Here is a 26892-nt window from a genome sequence, read left to right as displayed (position 1 = left end):
GCACCAGTTCATTTGTTGAAAACTGATTTGACACCCAAACGCATTACATACAAACGTGTGCACAGGACTTTTGTTCATGGACCCCAGACACATCATACTCGAAGCCCACATGGGGTTTCCCCGCTGTGGACTTCTCGAACCACCTGCAGTTTCGGTTGTAGGCCCCCTCTACTGCGACTGCTCCCGGTAATGAAAACCCGACGCATAAGGACACCTCTGCACCTGTCGCTCCAGGTTCATGGAGAAGAGGACCAAATGTGTCCCCGCGTCACCAAGCATCATGAGTGTATAGATGGAATCACGCAGAATTGTAGTAAATGGTGATTTATTCAAGATAATTCGCGCAGCAGAGAAACACCTCCACTCTCTTCCCTCAGCTCTCCAACTGTCCCACAGTCTAAAACACCAAGACAGTGGAAGCAATCTAGGAGCGAGGAAATTATGTCCAACTTGCCCTGATCCTTCCAACCTAGGACAGCTGGCCCTTTTTTAGCAACATACAACTTACTGGAAGTTTCTCTATTCTTAAACTTAAAAACTAAAGGTCTGAATCCAACCATAGCAATCTTCTCCCCAGAATACCCCTCAGGTTGAATATCTGAAACAAAGAGTTTGTTACCTAATCTTTTAACAAAAAGGGACTCCCAAGTAGCCTCATCAATAATCGTGTAAGGGGAATCAGAGTCTGCATACATTTGAACAGAAACTCCTCCTATAATCATGGTACACAAGGGTTTTTTACACGACTTGCTGTCAAAGTCATTTATGTTCCAAATGAAAGGGTGAATAGACTCATCACAGGAATCCTTAACGGTAAGTTTCTTGATGCCATCACTGGATTCACAATCTGGTTCATCTACACACTTTACTTTCTTACCACCCCCTTTCCTTTTGCATGCTCTGGTAAAATGACCTCCAATACCACAATTGGAGCAACGTTGCTTTAAAGCAGGGCAAAATTTGCTTGAGGCTAAATGTGAAGGACTATCACATCTAAAACATCTAAAACTAGGATTGCGGCCGAACTCTTTTTTTTTATATGACTCCACTTTATGTCTAACAGGAGTTGAAGATTTAAAACCAGATGCTTTTGCTTTAATCTTATTAACAATTTCAGCAGAAGTTTCAGCGATAGCAGCATCTTGTTTTAGTAACTTTGCACTACGGCTCGACATTTCGGCTTTCCTGACAATACTAAGAACATCTTTAAGTTCAGCATCACCATTAATCCACAGTCTGTCTTGAACAGCTGGATCCTTATTGTGCATCACAACTTGATCTCTAATAAACTGATCTACCAAATGATCAAATTTACAATCCTCAGCAAGTTTTCTCAGTGCAGATACATATTGATCAACAGTTTCACTACTTTTTTGTTTACGTTGGAAAAAACGAAATCTGACAATACCAATGCATACTTTTGGTGCAAAATAAGTATCGAAATCATTTACAATAGCATCAAAAACATTTACATCACCACCACCCAAAGCTTTTGTCATCCCTTCATAAGCTTTAAGCCCACCAGGACCCAAGGAATGCAGTAAAAGCTTCTTTTTCCTATCAGGTGTAATTTTTCCTTCCTCATCAATAGTGTCGATAAAGTTAAGGAAGTAAGCTTTCCATCCCGACCATTTCATACATGGTTCAGATCCTGCCGGCCAAAACGCTTGAGGAGGTTGGATGGAATAATTTTGACTTGTCATGTTGGAAGAGAAAATAAATTTAAAACAAGCATTTGCAATGCAATAGGTCTCGCATTAGGCAAAGTTTGAGCTTTTAGTATTGTAAATGGCATTGGCTATTTTTTTTTGCAGTAGTTACGTTTTGTTTTTATAAAAAGGGACATATAAAATATGTTGCATATTGACATATAATGATGCAGCTCACCTATGACTTATGCAGCAGCAAAATGGAGCAGCATTGAGATCAATTTGTACTGTAAGTGCAGCTCCTGACAGTCCTCTGACCGCAGGCCGGTCGCTGCCCTGCGTGTTTTGTGCTGGCAGCTGCACTCTGCAACCTTCCACTGTTCTAAAGGATTGTATCCCGAGAGTGGGCATTATTGTATGTTAACTCCACATTCCGCAATACAAATAACTTGCACTTTCCTCTGCAAGGCCTATTTCTATTTATAGTGGCTTATCCTGTACTTTATTTAATTTCAACTTTTATTAAAAGAAAAAAAAACTACTCACTTGGGTGTGTGGCTGTCTTATTTCCCCATTCATAAGTTGTAAAATGCATATTTAACCTGCAGAGTGAATTTTGTTCTGTTCATGTTATTAAAGTATACCACTAGCTGCTGAAAATGCCTTGCTGCGCTCTACCAGCTGTTGGTGATGTTGTATTAAATGTCCAATTTCAGTGACAGACCAAGCTCGAAGAAGCTCTCCTTGGAAGGATGCTCAGTGTGTACTTTTATTGAAGGGCACTGGCGCTCCTGCCTCTCCCATCCTTTGTACGTCAAACTCCCACACGTTCATCCTTCCAATGTATGTAAAAACATCTAACACCAGTGCTGCGTTTTTTAGGTCTGGCTACGAACAACTTAAGTGTTTACACCGAAATCTGCAAACAATGGAAATTATGGAATACCCTCCCTCATTGGCTATGATGTGTGGAGTAGCCCCCCTGCGCAAGCATAGGGCGATTTCACTGCACATTAGACATGCATCTGCTGAGAGCGAATAGACAGATTTCACTTAAAAACAGCCCTACTGACGGCCGCATACGAAGAAATAGCAGTGCCACTACAATGCAATAAGTCAATAAGGGAAGAAACCACTATATATAAAATTACATTTACACAGTTTTTCTAAATATTTTAAGAGACAGTAAATGAAGAGCCTTGGCTGAAACTGTTCCACGAACATGTATAAATAGTTGCACTATAGGCTTTTTACAAGCGCCCATAACACAAATTTTCCCATTGATGAACACCAGAAGCAGATGTCCGGCCCGCCGCCTGGTTGTGGGCGGGGCCGGGACGAGGTGGGTCCGCTCCGACTGCCTTGCGGAAGCTTTGCCTGTTGTCCTCCGGTCTCCCGAGTCGTGAGGGAGACCGGAGATGCCGTGCCAGCCATGGCGGGGGGGCCGCGCAGAAGAGGGAGCCCCCGCTAAAGAAGAAGAGACCGGCCCGCCGCCGAGCGCCAGCCGACCCGGTGAGTGCCGAATAGAGAGGAGGGGCGTGAGGCCTCATGTATTCAGCGGCCGGGGGCGCTTCTATGTATGTGTGTGTGTCTCTGGTGAGGGTGTGTATATGCAGTGTGTGTGCGCGCATGTGTGTGTATGCGTTGGCGGGGGTGGGTTCTCTGTATGTATGGGTGCGTGCATGGGTGCTCGTGTGTGTGTCTCTGGGTATGCGCATGCGTGTTGGTGCTTGCTTCCGAGGCAGGAGAGGGGCACGGCGCTGTGCGCGCCCACGAGGTGCAATCTGCGCTCGTGCACCATCTCGTCCGTCCTTCCCTCGAGACAGCTAACTATACGTCTCCAACCCTGGAAGCATCCTTTGGATGCTAATTCCAGGGCGAGACCTAAAAAATATGCTGAATCTAAAAGATGTGTCCTGAACAGGGCCAAGACTGATCAAAAGAAGTGAGCTATGGCCTGGAAGGTAATATTCGAGGAGTTAAGTTTGACTCAAAAGAAACTGTCCCATGAGAGAGGACTTTCACTCAGAAGCAATTAAACCAATTTAGGGCGATAACCAGCTTTACATTAGTATACTGTGTGGATTATGTAATAAATCGCCTGGATGCCAGCACAATTTTGTTTTAATAAGACATGAAGCCTACCATAAATTTCTACAAAGTAAGGAGTTGCTATCTCTTGTGGGATTAGTTGAGCTTTTAATGTCACCGCTCAGCATACTTCCACCCTATACTATCCTGACTCGTGGATTAGAAGATGGTGACACCAAATCTTGATCATCTGGGGTTGGGCAACACTTAAAGGCTGTTCAAAATGTAGTTGCTTTGAGCACTGGGAGGATGAGAAATTGTATTCTTCGTCATTAAAACAGGCAGGTACCTGTATCCTAGAGTCCCAAACGCCATTATATTTGATCTATTTTGCCAAACCCTTAAAATATTTGAACTTATTTTTCAATGCATTTATTACTCACACATATCACCAAAGAAGTAGTGACGTGCCAAAACACTGGGAGCATAAAGGCGCCATTAAAAATGTTGTTTTCCTATTTTAATTTAAATGCACATAGCTTCTACAGTTGGCCTTTTTGGCTACTTCGACGCCTCGTCAGGGCTAGTAAAAGTAAAGTCCACATTTGTAAAGCGCACAATCACCCGTAAGGGTCTCTAGGCGCTGGGGGCCGTCGGGAAGATTAAGCAAGCTATTGTCCAGAGTCACATGGTGCTGGGCTAACCTGCCGCCGGAGCCGGGGTTCGAACCGTGATCCCCAGATTCCAGCGTCAGTCGCCCTGGCTGCGGCGCCACACCTCTCCCCTTAGTAAGCGCTATATAAATGCAATACAATGCAATGACTCTGGCAAATTCAGACTACTATCGTGAGAGAGCGCCATGGTCATTTTTCCGCCTCCCCGGCACACTTAGTACCTGTGTGTGCATACCATCATCATGACAATTGCAATTTAACACCCTGCCGCTGAACAGTGCGACAGAAAGAAACACACAGGCTCCACGTGCGAGCATGAAAAAAAGAAGGTGGACACAAAACAGCATCAATGTAATTCTGAATTCGGATGCGATATGTAGAAATAGTGAATAAAAACATCTTCTGTGCATTACATCCACACGGTTCCACTGGCAGCTGACAAATTCCTGCACACGTCCACACAAAATGTGCAAAGCAAGTTTTCTCGTTTTACAAGGATGCAAATATATTCATTACCGACGTCAGGTACAACAAACAGCTTAAAGCCACAGCTAAATAATGCAGGGGAGGCAGCGTGAGATCCATTATTTGCTAAATATGTGACTTTCAAAATCTACTACAAATCGGTTGTTGTTAATTGGATGTTGTATGTGTGCGCGCGCGCGCATTTTTCCTGGCAAACAGAAGGTGCGCGCATCAGGGGCCTAGTGGGCCTCTGGAAAAAAAATAGGAATATTTTCAGGCTGTGTGTAGGGACTGAACTCTTCACCTTCTAGGAGCATCAGTATGCCAGGGACACACGGCCAATAGAGAGGAATAAATGCGAGCTGAATATTCAACAGAAATGTAAATGTATATTTAAAACAGCCTTACAAAGAACAGTGTCCTCGTGACCCTGGGCCATCAATCTTTCATTCAGCTGGAGGCCTGGGGTGGGGGTGGGGCTCACTGAGGGTAGTCCATGTGCAGGCCTCCAATAACGCTTTTCCTTACACGAACCTTAGCTCATTTACCCAGAGCAAGAGGGGACGACAGCAATTTTAATCTAATTCCACTGCCATTGTTATAGAAGACTGAGGGAACCCTCGTGTCCATGTCAGCAAGGATTCACTATTCTTTGCTGAATTTGCCCCACGATAACTAACACCGTGGTTTATTCTTGAAGCACAAAACCGGAATTGTTGCTCACTCACACTTTTCTGAATAAGAGAAAATCTTTCATGATTCTTCACGTAACATGAAACTATGTAGACTGATTCTAAGATGAGGGATATAGTTTAGAGGTCGCTGGAATCCTAGAAGCACGGTGTGATTTCTGCTCTTTGCAAAGTATGGCTAACATTTGGCAAGTGGATAAGCATAGTATAGGGACGTGGAAGTAGAGTTATGAATGCGAAAAGAATAGTACTTAAATGTTGTTTTAAGTACGAGGCTGGTGCAACTCCTAGATCGGCAAAATGCTCAAGGAAAATAACCGTTCGAAAATAACTTTTTTATTTTGAAAATACCAATGTCCTGTGCCTTAAAACCAGAGGAGCGGTATTCGTGGAAAGTAACTTACAGCTGAGACAGAAGTTTAAGCGGGCAAGCATCCTAAGCAAAAGAGAGAGCGCCCAAAATACATCCTTTATTTCAAGCACTGTTTGGTTTATGAAGGGCAGAGCTTCTGGGATGACACTAGCAAGACCCCGGCTGAAGCTTGGGAAGAGAGACCGCCATCAGAGAATAGTAGGCGTTCAGTTTCCCAACAGAGATCGGCATTAAAAACAGTAATTACTCGTGGCATATTTTACAAACCTGGCATTTTTAACGTGAACTATTTACAGTTCATAAACACAATAAAACGAGGTGGCTGATAGCCTGGGAGCTGTGGCCAAGCAGGGGTAAGTGATGCGCGCAGGAGTAACACAAGGTTTTCAATCCCGGGCGGAAGTCAGGCAGGCCGGGGGCGGGACGTGAAGACACACCGGAAGCCCGGGCGGGCTCCCGTGAGGTGAGAGAGCCTCGCACGCACAGAAGGAAGAGACCGCCGCCGCCTGCAACGAGCCCTCGCCTGAAGACAAGTACCGGTGAGTGGGGGCCTTTACTGAGCCTTTACTGAGCTGCGAGGGCGGGGGGCATGTGTGTGTGCGTGGGGCGGCGGGGGGCTCTGTATGTGTGTGAGCGTGCGTGTGTGTATGTGTCTTGGAGTCTGTGTGTATGCGTGCGTGTGTGTATGCGTGTGTGATGACTGCGGGGGGAGGGAGAGAGTGTGTGCGAGCGAGTGTGTATGCGCATGCATGCATGTGTGTATGTGTGGGGATGTGCACGGCGCGGGAATTGCTGTGAATGTGGACGGAGCCGACGTGCGCGTGCAAGCAGCTGAATCCAGCCGGGGAGAAGCGCGTGCACCTTCTCGTCCGTCCTTCCCTCCAGACAGGTGACTATACGTCTCCGTCCCTGGAATGCATCCTTTGGATGCTTATTCCAGGGCGAGACCTAAAAAGGATGCAGCTATTGTCAAGAATGAACTTATACTAGAGTCAGTTGTGCAAGTAAAAATATACACTTTAAAATGTGCACATCACCTTGTGTAAGACATATTAATAAAGATGAAATTTAAATAAAGGTGTGCACATCACCGTGATTGAAATCCAATTATAGGTGTGCACATCATCGTGCACGAAATTCAAATACAGATGTGCACTTCAGCGTTAACTTCATGGAGAGAAATTTGCAATTTAATCATAGGTGTGCACATCACCGTGCACGAAATTCAATTACAGGTGTGCACTTCAGCGTTAACTTCTTGGTGAGAATTCTGCATGCAAAACCCTTATAAACATCTGCTGCTCGAGAACATAATTGCAGAAAATATGTACGAGCAGAGATGAAGGTACGCGCGTTACAAAAGAATATTGACTGCAATAACGCGTAATGATCACGACCGTAATGATCAGCAGGTGTGCGTGTCACCGAAGTGTAATGAAATACACATCCAAAATGGCGGCACGCAAGGGTTAAAGTACGTGACCTCACACGTAATGTGCACAAGGAACGTAATGCGCACGTCAGTCCTTCAATAAAGAATGCAGAATCATCAAGGCGAACTCTGCTGAGCTGTAAACTCTTGAAGCCGAGGTAAGGTGCTCGTGCAAGAGTGGCAGTTTGTTTGTTCAAAACAAACAGCAGCGGGAAGAGAATATTTAGTAAATAAATTCAAGTTAACAGGCATATACGACCTGTATAAGATCCACACGCAGAAGTGGGCGATTAAGTCAATGGACAGCAGGTGGCACCTAAACGATGTAAAATAGTTCCAAATCAATCCATGTAAGACGAAGTTCGGTTCCGTAGGTTCTTCTGGTCACAAGTCGCCAAATTGTAAAGATGGAATCACGCAGAATTGTAGTAAATGGTGATTTATTCAAGATAATTGGCGCAGCAGAGAAACACCTCCACTCTCTTCCCTCCGCTCTCCAACTGTCCCACAGTCTAGAACACCAAGACAGTGGAAGCAATCTAGGAGCGAGGAGGAGAGCGAGACAAAGCACGAGAGCAAATGCGATATCAGTTTGCATATAAAATGGAATACATACATAACAATGAGGCCTGACAACCCCTGTTGGTTCAGCCCGACTGGCCACCCAGTCTAAACCTGCAGCCTCTGTTCACGAAGAGTGATCCCCATTGACTGGCCACCAGGCGCTGTTTTCACCATTGCACCCGGCCGCCCTAGTGCCGCTGAAGGGGACCTGCTGGTGCTGCCTTGGGCCTTGCCCGATACTCGCTTTAAGTCCAGGAGGTTGGTTGCGTAAGTCGCTGCAAACAACTTATATGCCATATTTGTTTTTCCTCCCATACGATAACAGCAGAGCCTCTGAAAAATGCACCTTGTCTAGTAGTTCCCTTGAAAAATGTTCTTACCTGATCATATTTATTCTGGTGCCTAAATATATATATAAAGTTATGTGTTATTTTTATAAATTGGCGTGGCACTCCTTTTTGAGTCGTTGCATCATTTATTGACTGGGTGTGTATTGCAGATGTCTAACACTTTTCTCTGATAAGCCTACAATCTGTGCAATCGTATAAACCTCGCTGTTACCCTGGGTGCTTATGAGGTTGACTTATCATGGCTATTGGGCCATCATTGGGTTTAAAATTGGTAGATAAGGCCATATATTATGTTTTTTCTGTAGAAGAGCACCTTGGGATTTCTAGACCAAGCCCCTGTCCACTAGTAATGGAATACCTGGACTCTGCACAGTATGTCTCGTTTTCATATACTAGAGTAGGGAGCCAGCTACCTACGATATGTATAAGTAAAGTAGCTTTACGCATCACTTACTTCTCGAGTGATCTTCGCCGGGTCTTCCCTCTGATTCCTGAGGGGCAGCTGGACACAGCTCTTTCTGATCCGTTACCTTTAGTGAAAACACTGATGTGGCAATAATGGGACCTGTTTAGAGAAGAAAACAGAAAGAAATAATAAATGTGAGCCACAGGTGCAATGATAAGAAACTAAGCTAGACTAGGATGACGTCAGTCCAGCGCCCCATGAAATCGACAGAGTCTCATGCAGATGACGGCTGGAGGCAGGAAATGAGACCACATGACTGTATACACTGAGTGTTAGTGAGGACTGATCTCTGCAGGTAAGAGGGCTGCACAACATACCAGCAGACACTCGTTCAATCATCGCTAGTACAGGTGCAGCTGTAAGACGAACCTACACACCTTGTTTCATCTCTCGCCTTACAATACATGGAGGTTCAGATGCTGCGTGAGGAGGGTCTCTGCCCGCGCCATTATTTCATGTTCTTGTCTGGTAGTCTGAAGTAATGTCATTTACTTGAGGTCATGTGACATGGCTGAAGTCATGTGATGCCTGGGATCATGTGACATGGTAATTGTTGTATGCCATGCTTGCAATCATTTGTTATTCAAGCAGACATGTGCAATGCCTGAAGTCATGTGACATGCCTCAAGTCTCGTGACATGCTTCAGTTCATGTGACATGTCTGAAATCATGGCATACATGAGATTCTGAAGACACGCCTGCGGTCACATGACAAGCTTGATGTTATGTGACATACTTGGGGTAATCTGGCATTCCTGAAATTACACATGTCTGCATTCATGTAACGTAACTGACCTCATGTGGCATGCTTGAAGTCACTTGACAAGTCTGAAGTCATACAATTATATGACATGCCTGAGGTCACATGGTGAGCTTCGTCAAGAGACAGGCCAAAAGTCATGTGACATTCTTACGGTCAAATGAAATGATGTGCTTGAAGTCAAGTGATAGGTTTGTGGTCATGTGTTGTGACGTAAGTCTCATGGCACGCATGAAGTCATGTGAGATGCATGTGGTTAAGTGATATAGCTATGGTCATAAAACATGTATGATGTCATGTAACATTCATGGTTATTTACATGCCTGAAGTCATGTGGCCTGCTTGTGACATAGCTATGGCCACATGACATGCTTGATGCCATGTAACATGCATGGTTAGGTTACATGCCTACGAAAACTAATGTTTGCCCCTGCATATAAACAGATGTCAGTTCAGTCACTTACACCAAACAGGAACCCGCTCATGTGCAAATATTTTACCAGCCAGGATCACAGCATCAAACGTCAGAGGACGGTCCACAAAAATACGTCACTTTCACCAAACCAGGCACCATGACTGTGAGATGTGGGTGAACACGCTCCTACAACGCACAACAATCGTCATGTACAGAAGTCTTCACGGAGACCCCACTCCCTGCAGACACGCAGGACCCTACTACCCACAGACTTTGGTCTGTACCAGACCCTTTGTGAGCAGCGCACAACCAATGGGACACAGGTGGCGAAACCCCTACAACGCACAGCCGTCCCCTTGTACAGATTCTTCATGGAGCGTTCAACCTGTAGGCATTGCGGTCACACTCAAACTAGAAGATCAGCGTTCAACCTGTAGGCCTTACGATCACACTCAAACTAGAAGATCAGCGTTCAACCTGTAGGCCTTACGATCACACTCAAACTAGAAGATCAGCGTTCAACCTGTAGGCCTTACGATCACACTCAAACTAGAAGATCAGCCTTCAACCTGTAGGCACTGCGGTCACACTAAAACTAGAAGATCAGCGTTCAACCTGAAGGCATTGCGGTCACACTCAAACTAGAAGATCAGCGTTCAACCTGAAGGCATTGCGGTCACACTCAAACTAGAAGATCAGCGTTCAACCTGTAGGCCTTACGATCACACTCAAACTAGAAGATCAGCCTTCAACCTGTAGGCCTTACGATCACACTCAAACTAGAAGATCAGCGTTCAACCTGTAGGCACTGCGGTCACACTAAAACTAGAAGATCAGCGTTCAACCTGAAGGCACTGCGGTCACACTCAAACTAAAAGATCAGCGTTCAACCTGAAGGCATTGCGGTCACACTCAAACTAGAAGATCAGTCTTCAACCTGTAGGCATTGCGGTCACACTCAAACTAGAAGATCAGCGTTCAACATGTAGGCATTGCGGTCACACTAAAACTAGAAGATCAGCGTTCAACCTGTAGGCATTGCGGTCACACTCAAACTAGAAGATCAGTGTTCAACCTGTAGGCATTGCGGTCACACTCAAACTAGAAGATCAGTGTTCAACCTGTAGGCCTTACGATCCCACTCAAACTAGAAGATCAGCGTTCAACATGTAGGCATTGCGGTCACACTAAAACTAGAAGATCAGCGTTCAACCTGTAGGCATTGCGGTCACACTCAAACTAGAAGATCAGCGTTCAACATGTAGGCATTGCGGTCACACTAAAACTAGAAGATCAGCGTTCAACCTGTAGGCATTGCGGTCACACTCAAACTAGAAGATCAGTGTTCAACCTGTAGGCATTGCGGTCACACTCAAACTAGAAGATCAGTGTTCAACCTGTAGGCCTTACGATCCCACTCAAACTAGAAGATCAGCGTTCAACATGTAGGCATTGCGGTTACACTAAAACTAGAAGATCAGCGTTCAACATGTAGGCATTGCGGTCACACTCAAACTAGAAGATCAGCGTTCAACCTGTAGGCCTTACGATCACACTCAAACTAGAAGATCAGCGTTCAACATGTAGGCATTGCGGTCACACTCAAACTAGAAGATCAGCGTTCAACCTGTAGGCATTGCGGTCACACTCAAACTAGAAGATCAGTGTTCAACCTGTAGGCATTGCGGTCACACTCAAACTAGAAGATCAGTGTTCAACCTGTAGGCATTGCGATCCCACTCAAACTAGAAGATCAGCGTTCAACCTGTAGGCATTGCGGTCACACTCAAACTAGAAGATCAGTGTTCAACCTGTAGGCATTGCGATCCCACTCAAACTAGAAGATCAGCGTTCAACATGTAGGCATTGCGGTCACACTCAAACTAGAAGATCAGCGTTCAACCTGTAGGCCTTACGATCCCACTCAAACTAGAAGATCAGCGTTCAACATGTAGGCATTGCGGTCACACTCAAACTAGAAGATCAGCGTTCAACCTGTAGGCATTGCGGTCACACTCAAACTAGAAGATCAGTGTTCAACCTGTAGGCATTGCGGTCACACTCAAACTAGAAGATCAGTGTTCAACCTGTAGGCATTGCGGTCACACTCAAACTAGAAGATCAGTGTTCAACCTGTAGGCATTGCGATCCCACTCAAACTAGAAGATCAGTGTTCAACCTGTAGGCCTTACGATCACACTCAAACTAGAAGATCAGCCTTCAACCTGTAGGCCTTACGATCACACTCAAACTAGAAGATCAGCGTTCAACCTGTAGGCACTGCGGTCACACTAAAACTAGAAGATCAGCGTTCAACCTGAAGGCACTGCGGTCACACTCAAACTAAAAGATCAGCGTTCAACCTGAAGGCATTGCGGTCACACTCAAACTAGAAGATCAGTCTTCAACCTGTAGGCATTGCGGTCACACTCAAACTAGAAGATCAGCGTTCAACATGTAGGCATTGCGGTCACACTAAAACTAGAAGATCAGCGTTCAACCTGTAGGCATTGCGGTCACACTCAAACTAGAAGATCAGTGTTCAACCTGTAGGCATTGCGGTCACACTCAAACTAGAAGATCAGTGTTCAACCTGTAGGCCTTACGATCCCACTCAAACTAGAAGATCAGCGTTCAACATGTAGGCATTGCGGTCACACTAAAACTAGAAGATCAGCGTTCAACCTGTAGGCATTGCGGTCACACTCAAACTAGAAGATCAGCGTTCAACATGTAGGCATTGCGGTCACACTAAAACTAGAAGATCAGCGTTCAACCTGTAGGCATTGCGGTCACACTCAAACTAGAAGATCAGTGTTCAACCTGTAGGCATTGCGGTCACACTCAAACTAGAAGATCAGTGTTCAACCTGTAGGCCTTACGATCCCACTCAAACTAGAAGATCAGCGTTCAACATGTAGGCATTGCGGTTACACTAAAACTAGAAGATCAGCGTTCAACATGTAGGCATTGCGGTCACACTCAAACTAGAAGATCAGCGTTCAACCTGTAGGCCTTACGATCACACTCAAACTAGAAGATCAGCGTTCAACATGTAGGCATTGCGGTCACACTCAAACTAGAAGATCAGCGTTCAACCTGTAGGCATTGCGGTCACACTCAAACTAGAAGATCAGTGTTCAACCTGTAGGCATTGCGGTCACACTCAAACTAGAAGATCAGTGTTCAACCTGTAGGCATTGCGATCCCACTCAAACTAGAAGATCAGCGTTCAACCTGTAGGCATTGCGGTCACACTCAAACTAGAAGATCAGTGTTCAACCTGTAGGCATTGCGATCCCACTCAAACTAGAAGATCAGCGTTCAACATGTAGGCATTGCGGTCACACTCAAACTAGAAGATCAGCGTTCAACCTGTAGGCCTTACGATCCCACTCAAACTAGAAGATCAGCGTTCAACATGTAGGCATTGCGGTCACACTCAAACTAGAAGATCAGCGTTCAACCTGTAGGCATTGCGGTCACACTCAAACTAGAAGATCAGTGTTCAACCTGTAGGCATTGCGGTCACACTCAAACTAGAAGATCAGTGTTCAACCTGTAGGCATTGCGGTCACACTCAAACTAGAAGATCAGTGTTCAACCTGTAGGCATTGCGATCCCACTCAAACTAGAAGATCAGTGTTCAACCTGTAGGCATTGCGGTCACACTCAAACTAGAAGATCAGTGTTCAACCTGTAGGCATTGCGATCCCACTCAAACTAGAAGATCAGCGTTCAACCTGTAGGCATTGCGGTCACACTCAAACTAGAAGATCAGTGTTCAACCTGTAGGCATTGCGATCCCACTCAAACTAGAAGATCAGCGTTCAACCTGTAGGCATTGCGATCCCACTCAAACTAGAAGATCAGCGTTCAACCTGTAGGCATTGCGGTCACACTCAAACTAGAAGATCAGCGTTCAACCTGTAGGCACTGCGGTCACACTCAAACTAGAAGATCAGTGTTCAACCTGTAGGCATTGCGATCCCACTCAAACTAGAAGATCAGTGTTCAACCTGTAGGCATTGCGATCCCACTCAAACTAGAAGATCAGTGTTCAACCTGTAGGCATTGCGATCCCACTCAAACTAGAAGATCAGCGTTCAACCTGTAGGCATTGCGATCCCACTCAAACTAGAAGATCAGCGTTCAACCTGTAGGCATTGCGGTCACACTCAAACTAGAAGATCAGCGTTCAACCTGTAGGCACTGCGGTCACACTCAAACTAGAAGATCAGCGTTCAACCTGTAGGCATTGCGATCCCACTCAAACTAGAAGATCAGTGTTCAACCTGTAGGCATTGCGATCCCACTCAAACTAGAAGATCAGCGTTCAACCTGTAGGCATTGCGGTCACACTCAAACTAGAAGATCAGTGTTCAACCTGTAGGCATTGCGATCCCACTCAAACTAGAAGATCAGCGTTCAACCTGTAGGCATTGCGATCCCACTCAAACTAGAAGATCAGCGTTCAACCTGTAGGCATTGCGGTCACACTCAAACTAGAAGATCAGCGTTCAACCTGTAGGCACTGCGGTCACACTCAAACTAGAAGATCAGTGTTCAACCTGTAGGCATTGCGATCCCACTCAAACTAGAAGATCAGTGTTCAACCTGTAGGCATTGCGATCCCACTCAAACTAGAAGATCAGCGTTCAACCTGTAGGCATTGCGATCCCACTCAAACTAGAAGATCAGCGTTCAACCTGTAGGCATTGCGGTCACACTCAAACTAGAAGATCAGCGTTCAACCTGTAGGCACTGCGGTCACACTCAAACTAGAAGATCAGTGTTCAACCTGTAGGCATTGCGATCCCACTCAAACTAGAAGATCAGTGTTCAACCTGTAGGCATTGCGATCCCACTCAAACTAGAAGATCAGCGTTCAACCTGTAGGCATTGCGGTCACACTCAAACTAGAAGATCAGCGTTCAACCTGTAGGCACTGCGGTCACACTCAAACTAGAAGATCAGTGTTCAACCTGTAGGCATTGCGATCCCACTCAAACTAGAAGATCAGTGTTCAACCTGTAGGCATTGCGATCCCACTCAAACTAGAAGATCAGCGTTCAACATGTAGGCATTGCGGTCACACTCAAACTAGAAGATCAGCGTTCAACCTGTAGGCCTTACGATCCCACTCAAACTAGAAGATCAGCGTTCAACATGTAGGCATTGCGGTCACACTCAAACTAGAAGATCAGCGTTCAACCTGTAGGCATTGCGGTCACACTCAAACTAGAAGATCAGTGTTCAACCTGTAGGCATTGCGGTCACACTCAAACTAGAAGATCAGTGTTCAACCTGTAGGCATTGCGGTCACACTCAAACTAGAAGATCAGTGTTCAACCTGTAGGCATTGCGATCCCACTCAAACTAGAAGATCAGTGTTCAACCTGTAGGCATTGCGGTCACACTCAAACTAGAAGATCAGTGTTCAACCTGTAGGCATTGCGATCCCACTCAAACTAGAAGATCAGCGTTCAACCTGTAGGCATTGCGGTCACACTCAAACTAGAAGATCAGTGTTCAACCTGTAGGCATTGCGATCCCACTCAAACTAGAAGATCAGCGTTCAACCTGTAGGCATTGCGATCCCACTCAAACTAGAAGATCAGCGTTCAACCTGTAGGCATTGCGGTCACACTCAAACTAGAAGATCAGCGTTCAACCTGTAGGCACTGCGGTCACACTCAAACTAGAAGATCAGCGTTCAACCTGTAGGCATTGCGATCCCACTCAAACTAGAAGATCAGTGTTCAACCTGTAGGCCTTACGATCACACTCAAACTAGAAGATCAGCGTTCAACCTGTAGGCCTTACGATCACACTCAAACTAGAAGATCAGCGTTCAACCTGTAGGCCTTACGATCACACTCAAACTAGAAGATCAGTGTTCAACCTGTAGGCATTGCGATCCCACTCAAACTAGAAGATCAGTGTTCAACCTGTAGGCCTTACGATCACACTCAAACTAGAAGATCAGCGTTCAACCTGTAGGCATTGCGATCCCACTCAAACTAGAAGATCAGCGTTCAACCTGTAGGCATTGCGGTCACACTCAAACTAGAAGATCAGCGTTCAACCTGTAGGCATTGCGGTCACACTCAAACTAGAAGATCAGCCTTCAACCTGTAGGCACTGCGGTCACACTCAAACTAGAAGATCAGCGTTCAACCTGTAGGCCTTACGATCCCACTCAAACTAGAAGATCAGCGTTCAACCTGTAGGCACTGCGGTCACACTCAAACTAGAAGATCAGCGTTCAACCTGTAGGCCTTACGATCCCACTCAAACTAGAAGATCAGCGTTCAACCTGTAGGCACTGCGGTCACACTCAAACTAGAAGATCAGCGTTCAACCTGTAGGCACTGCGGTCACACTCAAACTAGAAGATCAGCGTTCAACCTGTAGGCCTTACGATCCCACTCAAACTAGAAGATCAGCGTTCAACCTGTAGGCACTGCGGTCACACTCAAACTAGAAGATCAGCGTTCAACCTGTAGGCACTGCGGTCACACTCAAACTAGAAGATCAGCGTTCAACCTGTAGGCCTTACGATCCCACTCAAACTAGAAGATCAGCGTTCAACCTGTAGGCACTGCGGTCACACTCAAACTAGAAGATCAGCGTTCAACCTGTAGGCATTGCGGTCACACTCAAACTAGAAGATCAGCCTTCAACCTGTAGGCACTGCGGTCACACTCAAACTAGAAGATCAGCGTTCAACCTGTAGGCCTTACGATCCCACTCAAACTAGAAGATCAGCGTTCAACCTGTAGGCACTGCGGTCACACTCAAACTAGAAGATCAGCGTTCAACCTGTAGGCACTGCGGTCACACTCAAACTAGAAGATCAGCGTTCAACCTGTAGGCCTTACGATCCCACTCAAACTAGAAGATCAGCGTTCAACCTGTAGGCACTGCGGTCACACTCAAACTAGAAGATCAGCGTTCAACCTGTAGGCACTGCGGTCACACTCAAACTAGAAGATCAGCGTTCAACCTGTAGGCCTTACGATCCCACTCAAACTAGAAGATCAGCGTTCAACCTGTAGGCACTGCGGTCACACTCAAACTAGAAGATCAGCGTTCAACCTGTAGGCATTGCGGTCACACTCAAACTAGAAGATCAGCCTTCAACCTGTAGGCACTGCGGTCACACTCAAACTAGAAGATCAGCGTTCAACCTGTAGGCATTGCGGTCACACTCAAACTAGAAGATCAGCGTTCAACCTGTAGGCACTGCGGTCACACTCAAACTAGAAGATCAGTCTTCAACCTGTAGGCATTGCGGTCACACTCAAACTAGAAGATCAGCGTTCAACATGTAGGCATTGCGGTCACACTCAAACTAGAAGATCAGTGTTCAACCTGTAGGCATTGCGGTCACACTCAAACTAGAAGATCAGCCTTCAACCTGTAGGCACTGCGGTCACACTCAAACTAGAAGATCAGCGTTCAACATGTAGGCATTGCGGTCACACTCAAACTAGAAGATCAGCGTTCAACCTGTAGGCATTGCGGTCACACTCAAACTAGAAGATCAGCGTTCAACATGTAGGCATTGCGGTCACACTAAAACTAGAAGATCAGCCTTCAACCTGTAGGCACTGCGGTCACACTCAAACTAGAAGATCAGCGTTCAACCTGTAGGCATTGCGATCCCACTCAAACTAGAAGATCAGTGTTCAACCTGTAGGCATTGCGGTCACACTCAAACTAGAAGATCAGTGTTCAACCTGTAGGCATTGCGATCCCACTCAAACTAGAAGATCAGCGTTCAACCTGTAGGCATTGCGGTCACACTCAAACTAGAAGATCAGTGTTCAACCTGTAGGCATTGCGGTCACACTCAAACTAGAAGATCAGTGTTCAACCTGTAGGCATTGCGATCCCACTCAAACTAGAAGATCAGCGTTCAACCTGTAGGCACTGCGGTCACACTCAAACTAGAAGATCAGCGTTCAACATGTAGGCATTGCGGTCACACTCAAACTAGAAGATCAGCGTTCAACCTGTAGGCCTTACGATCACACTCAAACTAGAAGATCAGCGTTCAACCTGTAGGCACTGCGGTCACACTCAAACTAGAAGATCAGTGTTCAACATGTAGGCATTGCGGTCACACTCAAACTAGAAGATCAGCCTTCAACCTGTAGGCACTGCGGTCACACTCAAACTAGAAGATCAGTGTTTAACCTGTAGGCATTGCGGTCACACTCAAACTAGAAGATCAGTGTTCAACCTGTAGGCATTGCGGTCACACTCAAACTAGAAGATCAGCGTTCAACCTGTAGGCACTGCGGTCACACTCAAACTAGAAGATCAGCGTTCAACCTGTAGGCATTGCGGTCACACTCAAACTAGAAGATCAGCGTTCAACCTGTAGGCACTGCGGTCACACTCAAACTAGAAGATCAGTGTTCAACATGTAGGCATTGCGGTCACACTCAAACTAGAAGATCAGCCTTCAACCTGTAGGCACTGCGGTCACACTCAAACTAGAAGATCAGTGTTTAACCTGTAGGCATTGCGGTCACACTCAAACTAGAAGATCAGTGTTCAACCTGTAGGCACTGCGGTCACACTCAAACTAGAAGATCAGCGTTCAACCTGTAGGCACTGCGGTCACACTCAAACTAGAAGATCAGCGTTCAACCTGTAGGCACTGCGGTCACACTCAAACTAGAAGATCAGCGTTCAACCTGTAGGCACTGCGGTCACACTCAAACTAGAAGATCAGCGTTCAACCTGTAGGCACTGCGGTCACACTCAAACTAGAAGATCAGCGTTCAACCTGTAGGCATTGCGGTCACACTCAAACTAGAAGATCAGCGTTCAACATGTAGGCATTGCGGTCACACTCAAACTAGAAGATCAGCGTTCAACCTGTAGGCACTGCGGTCACACTCAAACTAGAAGATCAGCGTTCAACCTGTAGGCATTGCGGTCACACTCAAACTAGAAGATCAGCGTTCAACCTGTAGGCACTGCGGTCACACTCAAACTAGAAGATCAGCGTTCAACCTGTAGGCACTGCGGTCACACTCAAACTAGAAGATCAGCGTTCAACCTGTAGGCACTGCGGTCACACTCAAACTAGAAGATCAGCGTTCAACCTGTAGGCACTGCGGTCACACTCAAACTAGAAGATCAGCGTTCAACCTGTAGGCACTGCGGTCACACTCAAACTAGAAGATCAGCGTTCAACCTGTAGGCATTGCGGTCACACTCAAACTAGAAGATCAGCGTTCAACATGTAGGCATTGCGGTCACACTCAAACTAGAAGATCAGCGTTCAACCTGTAGGCACTGCGGTCACACTCAAACTAGAAGATCAGCGTTCAACCTGTAGGCATTGCGGTCACACTCAAACTAGAAGATCAGCGTTCAACCTGTAGGCACTGCGGTCACACTCAAACTAGAAGATCAGCGTTCAACCTGTAGGCACTGCGGTCACACTCAAACTAGAAGATCAGCGTTCAACCTGTAGGCACTGCGGTCACACTCAAACTAGAAGATCAGCGTTCAACCTGTAGGCACTGCGGTCACACTCAAACTAGAAGATCAGCGTTCAACCTGTAGGCACTGCGGTCACACTCAAACTAGAAGATCAGCGTTCAACCTGTAGGCATTGCGGTCACACTCAAACTAGAAGATCAGCGTTCAACATGTAGGCATTGCGGTCACACTCAAACTAGAAGATCAGCGTTCAACCTGTAGGCACTGCGGTCACACTCAAACTAGAAGATCAGCGTTCAACATGTAGGCACTGCGGTCACACTCAAACTAGAAGATCAGTCTTCAACCTGTAGGCACTGCGGTCACACTCAAACTAGAAGATCAGCGTTCAACCTGTAGGCACTGCGGTCACACTCAAACTAGAAGATCAGCGTTCAACCTGTAGGCATTGCGGTCACACTCAAACTAGAAGATCAGCGTTCAACCTGTAGGCACTGCGGTCACACTCAAACTAGAAGATCAGTGTTCAACCTGTAGGCATTGCGGTCACACTCAAACTAGAAGATCAGTCTTCAACCTGTAGGCATTGCGGTCACACTCAAACTAGAAGATCAGCGTTCAACCTGTAGGCACTGCGGTCACACTCAAACTAGAAGATCAGCGTTCAACCTGTAGGCATTGCGGTCACACTCAAACTAGAAGATCAGCGTTCAACCTGTAGGCATTGCGGTCACACTCAAACTAGAAGATCAGCGTTCAACCTGTAGGCACTGCGATCCCACTCAAACTAGAAGATCAGCGTTCAACCTGTAGGCATTGCGGTCACACTCAAACTAGAAGATCAGTGTTCAACCTGTAGGCATTGCGATCCCACTCAAACTAGAAGATCAGCGTTCAACCTGTAGGCATTGCGATCCCACTCAAACTAGAAGATCAGTGTTCAACATGTAGGCATTGCGGTCACACTCAAACTAGAAGATCAGTCTTCAACCTGTAGGCATTGCGATCCCACTCAAACTAGAAGATCAGCGTTCAACCTGTAGGCATTGCGATCCCACTCAAACTAGAAGATCAGTGTTCAACATGTAGGCATTGCGGTCACACTCAAACTAGAAGATCAGCGTTCAACCTGTAGGCATTGCGATCCCACTCAAACTAGAAGATCAGTCTTCAACCTGTAGGCACTGCGGTCACACACTCACTGGCACTCGCAGAACAATGTCGAGGAAGCATGTCATTCTACACACATCCCAGGTAGTGTCACTAGTTTTATGTCTTTGTGACCTTCACTCATGTAACAGGACTAGGAAAGTTGTGAATCCTGTGAATGCACCCACACAACTCCACAACGCTGCTATTATCGCCACTTGTATGCCAGGTGGAGCTTCAACGTATCCCATAAGGCACAGCCCTATTAATATACCAGCAACAACCAAGCACCCCCCCAAAATCAGTGGTATTGGATGAGGTGTTCACACATCCTAAGCATGAACCATCACAAAACCATGAGGGTGAAGAGAGTCAGCGGAAGAGGCTGAGGGTGGAACTGATCCAACTCAAAGACCTCGACTTGTGCAATGAATACTGCAACTCACTATCCGTACTCACTCACCGTTGCAACTCACTATCCGTACTCACTCACCGTTGCAACTCACTATCCGCCCTCACTCACCGTTGCAACTCACTATCCGCCCTCACTCGCCGTTGCAACTCACTATCCGTACTCACTCACCATTGCAACAGCAGTGAACCACAAAGCAGAGTGCACCCACCACACTTGACAGACCCCCCATCTATCTCCAACCGCCCAATCCTCGACAGAAAAAGGTCCTCATTATAAGGGATTTCAACCTCTGATGGATAGGCCGGAGTACAAATCTATCACTGACCACCCAACATGTATCACACAAGATCATCATGAGAATGGACTTCAAACTCTGGGTGGACAGAACAAAGAGTGGACGATCTGGAGCTGACAAGAGCCTCTCAGCCGTCTCCACCCCAAAGGACACATCTGGTCACACCGTGGACATTGCGTTTGTGTGCAGCCGTGGAGCATTGCAGAGTGGCCCAAGCCTTGGTCGCCACTGACAGACCCCCGCATCCATATGGGAAGGTACCAGCCCCACCGACCTTGCAGAGCTCTTGTGAAGCAAGTCTTCCTCCGCCTCAAAGGGGTTCTCGTGGGGGTCTGATTTTCAAACCATTAGACTGAAAGGAACCTAATGATAGCCTGTGGAGTCGAGACAAGGCCGGTGTGGTGCAAGGAGTCCGCTTCCATGCACTTTGATGGACGTAACAGTCAGGGTGTTATTCAAGTCTATCCTCTCTAAAGCCCTATTCTACTGTACATTGTCGCGAGTGCAGCAACACGCAAGTGTCTCTATTCACAGCCTTCGCCCTGAAAGGCGTCTTCGTAAGGGGGGGGCTTTTATCTGCCTGGTCTTCCATCCCAGCCCACCACGCCTGGTGCTGGCCCAGAGGTGACATTCATCTAGGAGCCTTTTTGCAAACTGCATTTTGTAGTACAAGAGTCGTACTACGGTAGTACGACTCGAGTGCTATAAGATGCCATTCACTATCGTACAGTCAGAGACCTCCGCCTGCTCTATCTTTTTTATGTAGAGATCACAAGAAAAAGCCTATATTTTAGTATATATATATATATATATATGAATATATTAAAAAAAACTATATTTATAAACATCCACCCACAAAAGAGAAAATCATTTGCTAATCGCAAGGTACATTTATAAAGTTACTACAGTCCTAAAGGTGACATAGCAGTAGTAAATATACTCCAGCCTCGCCTGGGAGTGAGGAACTGCAACACATTCTCATAGAAAATCAGGGAGGCAGGGAATTAAAACAACATTCTATAGGAACTAATGTTAAATAAAGAAGATTGTGACAATTCACAAAGTAAATATACACGTATAAATCTACTCTTACAATTTGTAATAAATCTACTACTTTTGGCAATTCACCATTTCCAAGTGCAAATTTACTAAAGAGTGTAGACTTACATGTCTCCACTCCCTGACACACAGGGGATGTTACACTTGTAAAGCTAGTACTCGTAACTTTTTGCACGCAGGCTCAGATCTTTGCCACTAGGTCAGAGATCCGCATATGGTAAAGTATAGGAATTATTTTAAAAATGAAATTAAAAAAAATGTTTAGATAAACTATTTTGAAGTTAAACATTAATGAAAATTAATTTCATATATTGTATGTCTTTATTTTAAATGTAGACTACAATTAGAAAATGCTCCAGCACCTCTAACTTAACTTTGAATTGAATATTGAATTAATTTAAATACATTAAATTAAACATTCTAATTAAAATACTTATTAAAAGTAAATATCCCACTTAGACAACGTTTACACTTATTTTATGAATACTAAAAATTACAAAGTTATGAGTAGAGTTAATTTTAATTAATTTAACAACTGATTTAAAAATGTAAGTTACTTTTATTTTTCAATTAAACCATGCTATTAAAATACTTTATAATGAAATAATATGTATTTATTATTTATATATCGTTTTTTAAACATTAAATTATGTTTATATATTTTATTAAAAAAATATTAAAATAAATGTGTTAATTTTAACATTACTTCATATGGGGTTCTAGTGCAAGTCACTTCCTCCATTGCTTTCAGTGGAAGTGTGTTGCAGTACCTTTGGTGGCCACGTGAGGTGGCAGAATTATCCCAGCTCTGGGCGGAAGTAGTTTTATTACTGTTTCAGTTTTTTGTTGGCTGCAGTAACTTTAGAAGTGCAATTTGTAAAGAGCAATGGGATAACTCTTCTGAGGGTGGGTGTCTGTCCCTCTCCAAACACCCTCTTACGTCACCCTAAGCTACATGAGTGAGGATCTCCCTACAGCAAAGGTAGGTGGGGCTACTTTACGTACTACAACTCGCAGTGTATCAATCAGGCCCTTTGACTTAGAAAATAAACTATATATATATATATAAATAAATAAGAGTATATAGGCATTAAATAAATGTATTTTGATTAATTAATTACTAAATACACATTTACTTTTATTAGTTAACGTGCTGCACTATTATATTTTATTCGTTCTAGTTTAATAATGAATACGTTAAATTATTTCCCATTTATATTTGAAATGTGTGACAAGTTACTAGTAGTAACCTTACACTCGTAAATCATGTAGTAGACGGCTGCACCAGGGAGTGGAAACATGTCAGTCGACTGTGATGTTTAAATCTAACCTTGGAAATAGTGAATAGCAAGAGTGTAGATTTACACCCAGGTGCAGGAGTAAATCTACATGTGTTCCTTTACCTTTGTGAATCAGCGCCCTTTCTGTTCAAGATCACGCAGAGTGGGAGGATGGCAGCTGTGTCAAAAAGACCATGTTTCCCAGCAGCACACATTTCTAGGCTCGAACTCTTTGCTCTACTTTGCCGTACGAAGAACCCGGCCATGGTGGCAGAGAACTCAAGAAGTTACTTCCCACCAATAAATGAGTCTCTTTCCCATCATTTCAAGGGGTGGAGACGTGTAAGCCTAACATTTTTTAGAAAATGTTTGCTTGTAAATAGCCAACCGTAGTAAATTTACAACGAAGTGTAAGAGTAAACTTACCATTGTAGATCTACTCGCGTGCATGGTTACCTGCGTGAGTAGCCCCACGTCTTTCTCCTGTGAACATGGGTGTAGGTCACTCTTAAACCTAAATTCTCACAGAAAAATGCTTTGTGAATACAGCTTTGGCATTCAGGTGCAAGTCTCCTATATAGAAGCAGGACCCACTTATGTCTAGAGCAAGGTTTGTAAATTGTGTTTAAAGTGTAATGAGGCATTCATATTTAACTTAAATAGTCTTCGTAACACTCAGCCTACGCCTGGCCACGCGCACCACATTTCATGCAATCCGTAAAGAGGAAGTCTTGTTACCAAGGGAGCTCAGTGCTTTGTGGATTTCGTTCATCACACTCATGTAGAGCTCCTTCTGCCACTCATGGAGCAGCTTCCACTCCGCGTCCGAGAAGCAGGCGGCGACATCTTGGAACGTAAGCGGAACCTGGAAAAGAAAGGACCATGAGAATCTCAGGAACATCCTCTGGCGATGTCTTAATTTAAATACATTAATCTAGGAGGCAGAAGCGGAGTGCGATTAACATATGGAGATTACAGGTAAGTAGTTTATCAATCAATCAATCAGGGGTTTATATAGCGCCGCTACTCACCCGTAAGGGTCTCAAAGCGCAGTCAAACTGCTACTATTACATTTCCGTAGCGGGGAGCACCAAGGAAGTCCTGTCGATCAGAACTCCGTATAAATGCAGCCCAAGAGAATTAACGTAATCTCTTGAACTGACCACTTTTCAAGTGTTGACTTTATGATATGAATGTGAGCCTTTTGGGTCGCTTAAATAAGTGGAATCAACTTTGTAAGAAATTGGGTTACTGGTTGAGTGAGGCGGAACCCCCACTCAGGTAAAATCACCCCACACAACCAACAATCACAATCCCTGTCATGCTGAACCACAAACGTCACTATATTAACCTATGCTTCACCCTCTGGTAGGTGGTACAATAGCAGTCAGGCAATGTGTAAAGTATCAATGCAGCACACAAACAAAGTGAAAACACAACACAAGAAAAATCCCACACCGATTTAAAAATATAGAGTACATTTTAATCAATAAAATGATACCAGATTGACAAAAAACAAATCAACAGAACCGGAGGGAATGCAATTTCAAACTTTAAGTAGATATGATACCTACCAGCACAAACTGCCACTCACAATCACCTGACCATGTTAGACCGGGAGTAAATCACAAGTTTAGACCTACCTCGAGGGAGTGGGTACTGGCTACAGGGACCCGGTTAGTCCCACTGAAAAATGTCCCTTCTCAAAGTCTGGGGTGAAGAGAGCCATCCCTGTGGAGGAGGTTGCAAGGTACAGGAAGAGAGTCATGGATGGTCTTCATAGTAGCGCGAAGAGCAGGCTGGGCAGTGCGGGATGTCGTATCTGTAGCGCGAAGAGCAGGCTGGGCAGTGCGGGATGTCGTATCTGTAGCGCGAAGAGCAGGCTGGGCAGTGCGGGCTGTCATACCTGTAGAGCAAAGAGCCAGTTGGGCATTGCAGATGGTCATTGCTGGAGCTTCGCGTTGCCGTAGTGCAGACCTTGCATTGCCGGTCGTTGCTACTGGTCACTGTACCACGAAGAGCCCGGTTCTCCGGAGCTCAGCTTTGCCAGTCATAGCGGGTGGCAGAGTCTCGGCACGAACAGGCCTGATCGCAGAGAGCCCAAATCTTCAGGATTTCACCTTTCTTTTGGAAAGGAAGTTGTGAAATCAATACAGAAGGTTTGTGCAGCTATAAATAGCTGCACCAGTATCGTGGGATACTATGGTTTGGCGTGGCATAAGGACAGCAGGCGCAGCATAGTACACAACGGCTGGCGGGGCGAAGCCCTCACGGCCCAGTGCAGATTCACCCATCTGAGGCTCTAAGTGAAGCTTGTGAGAGCAGCATCAGGATTGGCCGCATCGATTGGTGTGAAAGAGCCGTGAGTAATCACGGTTTGGATTTTGTGAGTTGTCAATGAAACGTTATCAGGCGGAGGAGTTGTATCCTTCTGGATGGATCATGTGTTATCTTAATCTCGTTGAAAACAAACTGAGTAATATGATCACATAGTTGTTGGGAGTGTGGGAAGGGCGCTGCGGCAGCTGAAGGAGTTGGGAGGTTTCATTCAATATGGAATAATCCTTTCCACAGGGTCAAAGCTGGGGGATGCAAACAGAGAAGAAGCTTTTTTTGGCTTCCATATTTTAAATTTAAAGGTGGGAAAAAAAGTTGATATATTCTGTTCTTTATTTTGTATCATTTATGTTTTATTCAGAGCTACTACTCTCAGTGATCAACCTTGTGCAACTCAGTTGTTATATTCGATATAGGTACCCTGATACAGGCCTCATAACCCTTCACCTATATTCTTCCCTACATTACACTTGAAACGGTTAACAGGGACTGACCTTTTACCTAGATACGTCACTGCATTCAGAACGCAGGGTTTTCCCTAAGTTCGAAATCTCATACATTATGCATGTGGATTCTTGGAAGCACAGCAGGACTACCATCTCCTGTATAATGTCTCTGTATAAAGTTCAGGTCCGACGTCATCCTTTAGGCCGACACAGTAATACAGCAAGGTAGGACCCCTGGGGAGACCTATGGGTATGTACACATCAAATCTTGCTAAGATAGACAGAGGAGACAGAGACATCCCGGCCGACACACTGACCAGAGATGCGGAGGTTCCTGCATCCAGACAATCCAGCTCGCAGTGGTCTAACATCCCTCACGGGGTGTCCAACTCGAGATTAGGACGGGGTTCCACAGTCTCTCACTTCAGGAAATGGGGTTGACTTTATCCTAGAAGGATTCTTGGCTTAACAACTACACACATGCTAAGTACACTCAGGTACATCTAGTTATGGAGGCATAGTAGGAGTACGCGTCTTTTTATCGTGTGTTTTATATACTCGTATGTATTCAT

General features: G+C 45.3%; 1 protein-coding gene across 1 annotated transcript in view; it reads right to left on the bottom strand.

The window, feature by feature from the left end:
- LOC144782524 (zinc finger protein 398-like) overlaps window positions 1-26892 on the bottom strand; it is a 69430-nt gene that overhangs the window by 25678 nt on the left and 16860 nt on the right. The window contains exons 2-3 of the mRNA XM_078661932.1: window positions 24276-24402; window positions 8685-8795 (exon numbers count right to left, since the gene is read on the bottom strand). Of these exons, the coding sequence (XP_078518058.1) occupies window positions 8685-8795; window positions 24276-24402 (238 nt within the window). The remainder of the gene's footprint in view (window positions 1-8684; window positions 8796-24275; window positions 24403-26892) is intronic.

This window comes from Lissotriton helveticus, chromosome 9, assembly GCF_964261635.1.
Source record: "Lissotriton helveticus chromosome 9, aLisHel1.1, whole genome shotgun sequence".
Taxonomy (NCBI): domain Eukaryota; kingdom Metazoa; phylum Chordata; class Amphibia; order Caudata; family Salamandridae; genus Lissotriton; species Lissotriton helveticus.
Note: the sequence above shows the minus strand (reverse complement) of the source record. Positions and strands in the feature narration are given on the sequence as shown.